This window comes from Geotrypetes seraphini, chromosome 7 (genome assembly GCF_902459505.1).
Source record: "Geotrypetes seraphini chromosome 7, aGeoSer1.1, whole genome shotgun sequence".
Taxonomy (NCBI): domain Eukaryota; kingdom Metazoa; phylum Chordata; class Amphibia; order Gymnophiona; family Dermophiidae; genus Geotrypetes; species Geotrypetes seraphini.
In genome coordinates, this window is record NC_047090.1 from 28,209,070 (window position 1) to 28,222,869 (window position 13,800).

At 41.8% G+C, this 13,800-nt stretch overlaps 1 protein-coding gene across 1 annotated transcript in view; it reads left to right on the top strand.

Annotated features, from left to right (window-relative positions):
• HAL (histidine ammonia-lyase) overlaps positions 1-8,368 on the top strand; it is a 52,334-nt gene extending 43,966 nt beyond the window's left edge. Inside the window, exons 17-20 of the mRNA XM_033952395.1 lie at positions 486-620; positions 1,319-1,427; positions 1,528-1,597; positions 8,097-8,368. Coding sequence (XP_033808286.1) covers positions 486-620; positions 1,319-1,427; positions 1,528-1,597; positions 8,097-8,216 — 434 coding nt within the window. The 3' untranslated portion in view covers positions 8,217-8,368. The remainder of the gene's footprint in view (positions 1-485; positions 621-1,318; positions 1,428-1,527; positions 1,598-8,096) is intronic.
• Positions 8,369-13,800: the final 5,432 nt, after the last annotated feature.

A 13,800-nucleotide genomic window follows, 5' to 3' on the forward strand; every position in this document is an offset into this window, starting at 1 on the left:
ATAAGAAAGAAGAGTTTATGGGAGGCAAGATCAAATCCAACCCATTCCACATAGACAGTTTTGGTATTTAAGCCAATGACCTTTTAAAGGAAAGTTAGATTATTTTATAAACTGTCCAGACACTATGTGATGGGTGGTATATCAACCTTCTAATGAAATTGAAACTTGAAGGCTACTCATTATGGATGAGGTCCCATTTGGCCACCTCTTCCCCAAACTAGCCTTATCCTATAGAATAAGAGCTAATATTTCCAAAATGGTTGTGGTACTAAACTCAATACATTGCCCCTGACTTGACACAGTGAAGTGGCTTGGTCAACAATAGGTGCTCAAGTTCCACTGCAGCCAGAGAGAGCTGGCATCTATGCCCCCTGTAGGGCAACGGGGAAAAAGAACATCTGGTGATCTTGAAAGCTGGAACTGGGTCCTGTGTACCTTTTGAAATGCAATAAAATACAGCCCAGTCAGTATGTTTCTTTTTTCAGTTTCTGAGAATAAGGCCTTGTGCCACCCCTCTTCTGTGGACTCTCTCTCAACCAGTGCCGCTACAGAAGATCACGTCTCCATGGGTGGATGGGCCGCAAGGAAATGCCTACGAGTCATTGAGCACGTTGAACAAGGTGGGATTCAGGCATGCTTTCAAAACACTATGCTGTATGGTTTAATTTTCTGCTATTCCTTAAGGAGAGATATGATAGAGAAATTTAAATACCTATGTAATGAAAATGGGCATGAGTCGAGTTTCTTTCATTTGAAAGGAAACTCTGCAATGAGAGGGCATAGGATGAAGTTAAGAGGTGATAGGCTCCGAAGTAATCTAAGGAAATACTTTTTTACAGAAAGGGTAGTAAATGATTGGAACAGTCTCCCATAAGAGGTGGTGGAGACAGAGACTGTCTGAATTCAAAAGGGCCTGGGATAGGCACGTGGGATCTCTCGGAGAGAGAAAGAGATAATGGTTACTGTGGATGGGCAGACTAGATGGGCCATTTGGCCTTTATCTGCCGTCATATTTCTCCGTTTCTGTATTATTGAGGTCTATAAAATACTAAGTGGAGTGGAGTGGAGTGGGATGGATAGATGTGAATCACTTGTTTACTTCCAGAAATACTAGGGCTAGGAGGGCTTACAATGAAGATACTATGGTGGCAACTGACCCTTGTTAGCATTCTAAGAATAGGAAAAGATGATAACTTAATTGCACTACACACAGGAAGGTTCATTATTAGACTAGCATAAATCTGAATTGTTTTCTCATCAGATAGCATTCTACCACATTTATCTTGATGACGGCTCCTGTTCTTTGATTTCCTCATAGTACTTGCTATCGAGCTTCTTGCAGCCTGCCAGGGCATTGAATTTTTACGCCCACTTAAAACCACAACACCATTGGAGAAAGTCTATGAACTTGTGCGCTCTGTTGTAAGGTAAAATCAAATAAACACTGTTCCTGAGTTCAATATTATGAAACCTACTAACTGTGGTCATAGTTAATGATTGGACGATATTCTGTTTGTCTCTGTTCAGGCCTTGGATGAAGGATCGTTTCATGGCTCCAGACATTGAGGCAGCTCACAGACTGCTTGTAGACCAAAAGGCAAGAGCTGCTTACTATAGATAAATGTTCTTGTTAAGGTCACCAATTGAAAATTAGTCATATATAAATATTTAGTTTATCATTAAAAAAAACCCCCCAAAACTGTGAATACTGTAAATTGCAAATACTTTAGTGGGAAAATTTAGGATTTCAGCCACTTTTATTGCATTTCAATGTCCACACATTAAGTAGACTTTATAGATTAGTGAGGTCCTTTCTTCAAGTAAAAGTAGTCTTAGCTATAGTTACCATATGGGTCCCGAAAAAGGAGGACGGATTGAGACATCCGGGTTTAAACCCGGATGTCTTTATCCATTCTCCTTTTCTCGGAAGCTATATGGTAACCCTAGTCTTAGCAGACTTAAGCACATCCAACAAAATAAAGGTTCACAGCACTAGAAAGGAAATCTAAGTCGCCATGCAATGGAAACACCTTATGGTTGGACTTGGGGTATATGTGTACCAGGGTTTTGAAGGGTCTACAACTTGTAACCCCTACTGAAGACTACTGCTAGAATGTTTGGGCTAAAGGGAGGTTACAAATCTGGATATTAGGTAACTGTAAATGAAGGCTCATGGTACTGTAGTCCAGTTGAAGTAGTTTCTACTTAAGATGGAAGCCCAAAAAGAACCATCATTGGATTGGAGAGACATAACTAGGATTGGTGGAAGTGTTAGGCTCATTGGGTAGCCACCTAGAGTGCCACAATTTGGGGGCTGGAAGTTGAGGACCTAGTGCTTCCACAGACCTGTCATGTCTCTCACATTGAGTGGGAGTCTTCCACTCTCCTGTGCAAAAAGTAGGAAACTATCACCCAACTCAAGAAACCCAGGCGGCAGGTAATGGCCAATGAACAATGATCTGTAGCAGCATTAGAGCATGGTTTGTCCTTGCCATCCTCTTACACTGACCAGAAGGGGGAGTGGGCCGCACTACAGTGACAACTTTTTACCCACAGCACCAAAATTGCAAGATCAGTGGTTCCTGAGGTTCATACCATAAGACCAGCCCTGAAATTGTAACTATGTTAAGCATAAGTACATGAATAAATTAATGTAAACCGTTCTGAGCTCCCCTGCGAGAATGGTATAAATAAATAAATATCATGGAAACTGTGCTGGCAGGGTGCTGAGAGCTTTCTACTAGGGTTATTATTATTAATATGCCGATTATGTGCGGGCACCAGGCAGCTGTTAGCTACTCTCAGTTTAATGTGATCAGGACTCAGATACATGGTGGAGGTGGAAGTGGATAGGGGCAGTGGTCCCCAAACCTACCCTGGGGGAACCCTAGCTAATCAAGTTTTCTGGAATATCTGCAATGAATATTCACAGGATTTATTGATGATTATATATATATATATATATATAGACATCTATAACAGTGTGTCGCAAACTTTTTTAACTGCCGACACACTAATCTCGGGGCTGCGTCTAGAGGGCAGCTAGAAATGCGCGGACATTGATGTGATGACATCATGACATCTGCGGCCCTGAGCCTCCTAGTACCGCCGGTGAGGGGTGCTACAGAAGGTACTGGTTGACTGAATACAAGACGTGCCTCTGTCTTGTAAGCAGTCAGCTGGCGCTGGCACCTCTCCTCAGAGGCATCTCAGAGTACACCTGGAATCCTCCAGGGCACACAGTTTGCGATACACTGATCTATAATATAGAAGAATAGATATATTAGTATAGCAATGCAATAACAAAACTTAGCAGCAAGACTTATCAGTATATGGTAGAACAGTGAGAGAGCAATATCAGTGCAACTAATTATTTCTGAGACATATGAGTTAACTAACAGGGCTGGCCTAAGAACCACATGCCAGACAGATCCTGACTCACTCTTGGAACTTAGCAATGCTTCCTATCTCACCCCTACTATAGGAAGGATAACTGTCCTCACCAGTTGGCTGCCAGGAAAAGTTATTTGGCTCCCTCTGTACTTCAGGTCTCACCTAACCCTCTTGGATTCCAAACTGAAGTTTCACATCTGGTTCCTGGACGGGTAGAAAGGATGCCTTCGTTCCACTGTGTCTAGGTCAGGGGTAGGCAATTCTGGTCAGGTTTTCAGGATATCCACAATGAATATGTATGAGATGGATTTGCATGCACTGCCTCCTTGAGATGCAAATCTATCTCATGCATATTTATTGTGGCTATCCTAAAAACCTGACCTGGCTCCGGCTCTCGAGGACCGGAATTGCCTACCCCTGGTCTAGGTTCATTGTGAAAGGCTGTCAAGCACAGAATCTGGGATGCACACATCTCTTCTCTGGAACTCTCTTAGTTGAAACTAAGATTCTACACAGTACTGGTTCTTACATACTTGTAGTTCTGTTCCTTATGGGCACTGAGGGCATTAGCCACTCAGTGACACTCAGAGAGACTACATGTTGGCTGTTGAAACAGCAGACAACTAACAGGCTCATGCTGGTAGTCACTGCCATGTATCTCTGTTGTTGTCTTGCATCGCCTCTGCTCAATAGCCTCCTCTAGTCCAGCACGAGAGCAAGATATAGAGGATGAGCTGGGCACACAAAAGCTTTGTGCCTTAGGTAAGCACGTGGAGAGTGCATGAGGTATGGTCTTGGCCAATTGCATCACTAAGCTGATTAGATGGTAATAGTTATTAGCTTGGCCTAGGAATGCTTGTCCTGTAGATGATACGTATAATGAGGCCCCTGGCCTTGCAGATGGTTCTCATTATCAAAGCTGGTGTCTTACAAGATGGTCACCAAAACACGAAAATTCCCAGTGATGTGAACATGCAATCATATATTCATACTGATTACAGGGGTATCAGAGAGACCACATGAGGTGAAAACACCGCAGAGGTCTTGTCTATCTTCATTTATCCCCTATAGCGTAATCATAGCTATATTTGTTGATATTGATATTAATATATGAATAATAACTTAGCTTTTTATCAGCATTTTTTTTTTCTTTTATTTCTTTTTTTCTATTTCTTAGCTTTTCAAATAATTGCTTCTGCTTTCTCCAGCGTTCTGACTAGATCGATCCCCTGCCAACGCGTTTCGCCTATCTTTGTCAAGGCATGGGGTTCTGAGTCCTAACAGGTTCCTAACTTGTAACTGCAAAGATGGTCAGCATAAAACTACAAGATGGTCAGCATAAAACTCTCTCGGTAGGATTCACACCAGCGAGACTGTCCAATGCTGAAGGAAATCTGGTATCAGCTATGACAGTAATGTTCTATAAAGATGGTATTTCTGGCCTAGTCAGTTTGGTTTATAAGCCTGTTAGGTAATGCAAGCCTTATCCATACAAACAGGTATGGGCAGTATATCATACTATGGAAACCAAAATACTACAATCTTTTCTGGATTAAGTACTAATTTGTGAGTGCTTAACCATTGAGAGACAGACAGTAAGCAATCAATCTTGAAGGACTTTATAGGAGAGGTTGGAAACACAAGGAGAACATCATTGGCATAATAGAAGGCGCTGATGTTATGATCCTAGATAACTGTTGCCAACAGACTGAAAAAGTACTGAGAATTAGGGGGGAGAGAATAGAGCCTTGAAGAACCCCACAAGAAAGTGAGAGAAAAGAGGAAACCTGTTTGTTAGTGTGTACAGAGAATGACCGATTAGAAAAGGTTTAAAGAAGAGCGACTAAGATGATAAAGGGGATGGAACACCTCTAGTATGAGGAAAGACTAAAAAGTTAGGGCTCTTCAGCTTGGAAAAGAGATAGCCAAGGGGAGATATGATTGAAGTCTACAAAATCCTGAGTGGAGTAGAATGGGTACAAGTGGATTGATTTTTCACTCTGTGAAAAATTACAAAGCCTAGGGGACACTCGATGAAGCTACAGGGAAATATTTTTAAAACTAATAGGAGGAAATTTTTTTTCACTCGGAGAATAGTTAAGTTCTAGAATGCATTGCCAGAGGTTGTGGTAAGAGCGGATAACATAGCTGGTTTTAAGAAAGGTTTGGACAGTTTCCTGGAGGAAAAGTCCATAGTCTGTTATGGAGACAGACATGGGGGAAGCCACTGCTTGCCCTGGATCGGTAGCATGGAATGTTGCTACTCTTTGGCTTTTTGCCAGGTACTGGTGACCTGGATTGGTCACCATGAGGATAGGCTACTGGGCTAGATGGATCATTGGTTTGACTCAGTAAGGCTATTCTTATGTTCTTAGAATTGTCCCTCCAACACCTATATACAAAAGGTGAAACAGAAGTTGTTGATCAACCAGGGCAAAAGCTTTGGAGAGGTCATAGGAGACAAGAACAGAATAGATTTCACTAAGACCAGTAGCCAGGGCTCTGGAGTCGGAGTCAAGGAGTCGGAGTCGGAGGAAATTTCGGGTACCTGGAGTCGGAGTCGGAGTCAGAAGTACAAAAAACTGAGGAGTCGGAGTCGGAACATTTATCTACCGACTCCATTTTTGAACTTGGCATACCAATCACGGGCGATTCTTTCAGCTATAGCACCCATTATATACACAGCACAAATGTTGCGAGCAGCTTCTGCGGCCATAGAACCTTGATTAAAAGCAAAAAGAAGGTGGTGTCGAAATTGCTCATTTCTCTCAACTTGACATTCCATTTTAACGATCTGAAAATTAACCAGTGCTGTGGAGTCGGAGTCGAGGAGTCGGAGTCAGAGTCGGAGGAAATTTCGGGTACCTGGAGTCGGAGTCTGAAGTACAAAAAACTGAGGAATTAGAGTCGGAACATTTATCTACCGACTCCACAGCCCTGCCTCCGACCCCTCTCCCACATACTTTGAATTAGATGGCTAACTGGAAGGATTCCTTCCTCTGGCCAGCTGGCCCGCCTCTTCAAAATGGGCCTTACTCTCCCATCCTGGGATACACCGGGGAGGGGCCTGAGGCTCTGATTGGCTCAGGTTGTTTAAGGCCCCTTAGGAGGGAGTAGGCATCCCTCCGGTCAGACATCAAATTCAAAGTACGTGGGAGAGGGAGGGCAGGGGCAAGGGAGGGGGTGTTGTGTGGCAGCAGGAGAGAATGAGCATCTCTCTTGCTGCTGGGGGTTTCGCTTGGCAGCAGGGAAAGTGGGTATCTTTCCTGCTGTAGGGGGGGATATTGTGTGGCAGCAGGAGAGAATGGTTATCTTCCCCCCCCTGCTGAGGTTTAAAACAGTGCTGCTGGGGTTTTAAACAATGATGTCACTTTACTGGCACCCCTGGAGCAGTTACTGATTTTTGTCACCAAAAGCAGATGCCGCTCTTAGAAAATGGCTCAGCGATTTTAAAGAATCCACCAGAGTGCTCATTTTAATGTTGAAGAGCCCATTTGCATGGCAGTGTCGGAGACAGCTAGACAGCTCGCTAAAGACAGAGATAAGCCGTTTTGATAATCTGCTGCTAAAATGCATGCAGGCTAACCCATCAGAAACCAGTTTAGCAACCGCGTTAAAGTTTTGAGAATCTGAGTTCCAAAGCAGGTAGCCAAAGTGTCTGCTGGAGGCTGTACAGAGGACGATAATTCAGAGATCCTTTACAAGGTTATACCTGTTACAATGCCAAAAAGTTTTAGCCGAGTTCATGGAGGACCTTACTAGGTGACGATAGTTTCTTTGTTAGCTTTGTTTTCCTTTTCTGATTCCTCTGTATCTTTTAGGTAAAAGGGGGGGGGTGGCGACTGAGCTGTATAAAATACTCACGGTAGAAAAAATGCGGGCACATCATAGATCTAGCTAGGACTTCAGAAGAAAGAGACATGGGAGTAATCATCAGTGCAGACATGAAGGCCGCCAAACAAGTAGAGAAGGCCTCATCCAAGGCAAGGCAACTTATGGGATGTATCAACAGAAGCTTCGTTAGCCGCAAACCTGAAGTCATAATGCCACTGTACAGAACCATGGTGAGACCTCATCTGGAATACTGTGTGCAATTCTGGAGGCCACATTATCGTAAAGACGTGCTTAGAGTTGAGTCGGTTCAGCGGATGGCCACTAGGATGATCTCAGGGCTCAAGGGTCTCTCGTACGAAGAAAGACTAAACAAATTGCAGCTCTACACTCTAGAGGAACACAGGGAAAGGGGGGACATGATTGAGACATTTAAATACATCACAGGACGTGTCGAGGTGGAAGAGGACATCTTCTTTCTCAGGGGACCCTCGGTCACAAGGGGGCATCCGCTCAAACTCAGAGGAGGGAAATTTGATGGTGACTTAAGGAAGTATTTCTTCACAGAAAGGATTGTAGATCACTGGAACAGGCTTCCAGTGCAGGTGATCGAGGCCACCAGCGTGCTTGACTTTAAGAATAAATGGGACGCCCTCGTGGGATCCCTACGAGGGTCGAGTTAAGGAACTAGGTCATTAGTACTCAGACTTAATGGGGTGGGTCAGTAGAGTGGGCAGACTTGATGGGCTATAGCCCTTTTCTGCCGTCATCTTTCTATGTTTCTATTCTATATAAGGCATTATGAAGTTCTCTGTTTTATTTCCATTCCTTTGTGAAAAATTGGTAACATTTTGCTCGCTTCCTTTTGATAGGTATGGAAAGTTGCTGGACCATATATAGAAAAATATAGAATGGAGCACATTCCAGAATCAAGACCTGCATCACCCACAGCCTTTTCTCTGGAGTCTCCAGCAACGCCCAGCTCCAATTAAAGCAATTATTCCAGGGGGCGTGGCTTGGAGCACGCACGATATGGCAGCTTAACCGCAGAGCTCCTGAGTCCCAGGCAACAACTGAATAAAATAAAACTATTTATTTACTTGTCCGACTTAAAAATAATAAAAATCAACGGCGGAAATGGCAGCGATAAGGCAAGGAAAAAATGAAAAACCTTGTACTTCGGGAGTGTCGGCAAAAAGGTCAAAGGTAACCCCTGTATCGCCGTCCAGCGTACCAATCCCGCTGGAAGCAGATGAAATTAATGAAAAAGCTGACATCATGGCAGAATTATTTAAAATCAAAATAATGCTGACTGATAATGCCAACAAATTATCAGAAGTGAAGGAAGAGTTGATTAACCTGAAACAAGAAATCCAAACTGACAGACAAAGAATGTCTGTGATGGAGGAAAGAATCTGTCAGTTGGAAACTTTCACACAAAAGTGTGAAGAGGAAAAGAAAAATGTAACAGCCTTAAAAAATCAACTAATTGATATGGAGAATCGAGGAAAAAGAAAGAATATTAGAATCCTTGGCTTAGCTGAAAATATTGAAGGAGAAAACCCTATACAGTTCTTGGAAAATCTTTTGCCTAAACTGCTGCAGCTGAATTCTAAATGGCCGTTGGAGATAGAACGTGCCCACAGAATCCCCACAAGAAAACAAACAAACCAGACAGCTCCTAGACCTCTGATCTTCAAAGTATTAAGATACCAACAAGCATTTGAGATCTTAAAAGTGGCAAAAGCAAATAAAAACCTAAACTATAAAGGATCTAAACTGATTTTTGTTCCTGACTTTGCTAAAGATACTGCAAATATAAGGAAACAATTCCTTACATTCAGACAACAATTAAAAGAAAAGGGCTACATGTATGGTCTTTACTATCCGTCTACAATGAGAATTTCTACAGGAAATAAATCTATGTATTTTCAAGATCCTGCTAAACTGAAAGAATTTTTGACACAAGAAGAACCAATGTCTACATAATAATGCAGAATAAAGCAAATTTATCTAATGAAAATAGATGGAAATAAAGAAAGAAAAAAGAAGAGGAACTAATGTCTACATATAATCAGAATAAAATGGAAGTTTCATCTGAAGAAAGGATATAGAAAATGCAAGATAAAATAAGAATACAATTTTTGATTCAAATTTTATTACAATATATTGAATTTTATGACTTAAATTAATTTTTGATTTTATTCCATCCATTTAAAAAAAATATATATATATTTTATAATTTTTGATTCAATTATTATTAATATATTGGATGTTATGATAAATTTACATTATAATTGAATTGAATACTATTATAGAATTATTGCATATATATTTAATACTGCTATTATTAATTGGGAAAAAAAAAAATTATTTTAGATTTGATTAAATGAGTGTGGAAATTATTATAACATAGATATTTAATTCCTATACATATTAGGTTATTATAAATGATGATGTTTAAAAATGTTTATTATTACAATATGATATATGGAATTAGAATTATATTTTACATATATTAAATTTATTGTAGGGAGAATATATTATTTTTATCTAAGAATTGAAAATATTAAGATGATTTATCCAATTATAATTTATATGAATTACTATATCTATATTTAATTCTGCTAATATTAATGGAAAAATTTTTTTGGATTCAGTTAAATGAATGGGAAATTATTATAACATAGGTATTAATTATAAAATCTATTTGATATAAATATTTATCTATACATATTACGATACTATAAATGATGATTTTCAAATATATAAAATGATTTACTAAAATATTTATTATTATATATATTATATATATAGGAATAGATATATCTAATTTGAATATATGAAATTAGAACTATATATGAAATATATTTAATTTATTGAAGGGGTAATATATTATTTATATCTAAGACTTGAAAAGATTAATATGATTTATCAAATTAAATTTGATATGAACTATAATATACAAGGGGATATTGAATAATACAAGGTTTAAATGAATAATAAGGTGGATAAAGAAATATGAAATGTATTGAATTAGAGAATATTTTTATGAATGATTAGTTGCCTGGGGGAGGGGATTTAGGTTTTGCATGACCAATGTGTGTTCCAGGACAAACATTGATAGTGGGAGGGTCGGGAGGGAAAATAGAGGGTGGGAATGGGAATCAATATATATTAATTGTGCTGAGATCTAATCATGTATATTATCATAGAATATTGGTTAAAATTTAATGATAAATAAGATGGATATAAAAATTTATTCTATGAATGTCAATGGTTTAAATCATCCTATTAAGAAAAAGAAAATATTATCGTTCCTTAAAAATCAAAATGCGGATATCTACTTCATACAAGAGACCCATCTTTCTGAAACTGAATCTAAAAAATTATCTGGGGGTTGGATTTCTAAATGTTTATTTGCACCGGCTTTAAAGAAAAAAGCTGGAGTGGCTATTCTGATAAACAAAAAATGCAATGCGAATTTCAAATTAATAAATTATGACCCCTTAGGTAGATGGGTGCATGTCGAAATGGATCTGGGAAATACAACCATGAATTTATTCAATTTATATGCTCCTAATACGAATCAAATGGAGTTTTTCAAACAAATTCAACAATTACTTTTACCACTGGCTACATCTAATTTAATAGTAGCAGGAGATTTCAATGCTGTAATGGATCCAATTTTGGATAAAAAACCAAGTAGAATTATGAAATCATTAGGCTTAGATAATTTGATTCAATCTTGTGATTTAGTAGATATATGGCGTATTCTTCATTTTAATGATCAGGAATTTTCTTTTTGTTCTCAGGTCCACAAATCCTTTTCACGAATTGATTATATATTTGTTTCTAATAACCTAGCGCAGCGTGTGATAAAAGCAGTTATAGATCCTATTATAATTTCGGATCATGCTGGTGTGTGGATTAATCTTCAAAATTATGATATTGAACATTTAAATTCAATTTGGAGATTTAATAATACTTTTTTAGCGGATTCAAATTTTCTCGAAGAATTTAAATTAAAAATACAAGAATTTTTTCAAATTAATGATTCAGATAATATTAATGCTGAGATTTTATGGGACGCTTTTAAAGCAACAATGAGAGGGAATATTATTTCATACTCAGCATATATTAATAAACAACATAAAAAACAATTTCTTGAATTAGGAAAACAAATTAAATTATTAGAAAATAAATTAATTGAAAAATGGGAAAATAAAACATTACAAGATTTATTAAAATTAAAAGTTAAATATAATGAGATTTCTTCTCAATTTGTGAGAAAAGATTTATTTAATAGACAAGTTCAATTTTACGGAAATTCAAATAAAGCTGGAAAATTATTGGCAAATTTCCTTAAAGCAAAAAAAAGAAAATCCAAGATTATTGCAATTAAAGATATACAAGGTAATACACACACTAACAATAAAGACATTTTAAGACAATTTCTTGATTTTTATAAAGATTTATATTCTTCTGAATCTTATGAAAATAAAGAACAAGATGGACAAAAATTTTTAAATTCATTTATTGGACCAAATGTTCCAGATCATATAAAAAGAAGTTTAGAAGAACCTATATCTTTAAAAGAAATAGAATCAGCATTGAAGTCTCTTAGAGTTGGATCCGCTCCGGGTGGTGATGGTTATACGGTTGAATTTTATAAATCATTTCAAAACATTATTTTACCATATCTATTAAAATTGTATCAATATCAAATGAATAATGGAAATATATCAGGTACTATGGCTGATTCATTAATTATTGTCTTACCAAAACCAAACAAAGATCCTACCTTGGTTTCAAATTACAGGCCTATTTCCTTATTAAATGTAGATGGTAAATTAATTTCTAAAGTACAGTGGTGCCTCGCATAACGGACGCCTCGCACAGCGAACGCTGCGCACAACGAACTTTATGTCTTGATTCGTACAACGAACTTCGTTTCACACAAAGAAGTCGCCCGAGCTGCATCCTTCCGCGCAGGCACTGCGCTTAACTGCCCTCTCTCCGCCTGGCTCCCTCTTGCCCCCCCCCCGACTCCCCGACACGATCGGGGCAAGAGGGAGCCCAAGCCCTCTTGCCCCCCCCGACTCCCCGACACGATCGGGGCAAGAGGGAGCTCAAGCCCTCTTGCCCCCCCGACTCCCCGACACGATCGGGGCAAGAGGGAGCCCAAGCCCTCTTGCCCCCCCGACTCCCCGACACGATCGGGCCAGGAGGGAGCCCAAGTCCTCCTGGCCACGGCGACCCCCTAACCCCACCCTGCACTACATTACGGGCAGGAGGGATCCCAGGCCCTCCTGCCCTCGACGCAAACCCCCCCTCCCCCCAACGACCGCCCCCCCAAGAACCTCCGACCGCCCCCCAGCCGACCCGCGACCCCCCTGGCCGACCCCCACGACACCCCCAACCCCCTTCCCCGTACCTTTCTGTAGTTGGCCGGACAGACGGGAGCCAAACCCGCCTGTCCGGCAGGCAGCCAACGACGGAATGAGGCCGGATTGGCCCATCCGTCCCAAAGCTCCGCCTACTGGTGGGGCCTAAGGCGCCTGGGCCAATCAGAATAGGCCCGGGAGCCTTAGGTCCCTCCTGGGGGCGGGGCCTGAGGCACATGGGCCCAACCCGACCATGTGCCTCAGGCCCTGCCCCCAGGAGGGACCTAAGGCTCCCGGGCCTATTCTGATTGGCCCAGGCGCCTTAGGCCCCACCAGTAGGCGGAGCTTTGGGACGGATGGGCCAATCCGGCCTCATTCCGTCGTTGGCTGCCTGCCGGACAGGCGGGTTTGGCTCCCGTCTGTCCGGCCAACTACAGAAAGGTACGGGGAAGGGGGTTGGGGGTGTCGTGGGGGTCGGCCAGGGGGGTCGCGGGTCGGCTGGGGGGGCGGTCGGAGGTTCTTGGGGGGGGGGCGGTCGTTGGGGGGAGGGGGGGTTTGCGTCGAGGGCAGGAGGGCCTGGGATCCCTCCTGCCCGTAATGTAGTGCAGGGTGGGGTTAGGGGGTCGCCGTGGCCAGGAGGACTTGGGCTCCCTCCTGGCCCGATATTTTCGGGGAGTTGGGGAATCGGCGGGGCAAGAGGGCTTGGGCTCCCTCTTGCCCCGATCGTGTCGGGGAGTCGGGGGGGCAAGAGGGCTTGGGCTCCCTCTTGCCCCGATCGTGTCGGGGAGTTGGGGGGCAAGAGGGCTTGGGCTCCCTCTTGCCCCCGATCGTGTCAGGGAGTCGGGGGGGGGCAAGAGGGCTTGGGCTCCCTCTTGCCCCGATCGTGTCGGGGAGTCGGGGGGGCAAGAGGGCTTGGGCTCCCTCTTGCCCCGATCGTGTCGGGGGGCAAGAGGGCTTGGGCTCCCTCTTGCCCCGATCGTGTCGGGGAGTCGGGGGGGCAAGAGGGCTTGAGCTCCCTCTTGCCCCGATCGTGTCGGGGGTGCCAGGGACCACACGGAGTCACCCACCGTACCACCCGATTCGGGTAAGCGCAGGTATCGGTGGGTGGCTTATTTGCGGGGGGGTGCCTTATTTTACATTTTTTTCTAAAAAGGGGGGGCTGTCTTATTTGATGGCCCTGCCTTATCAT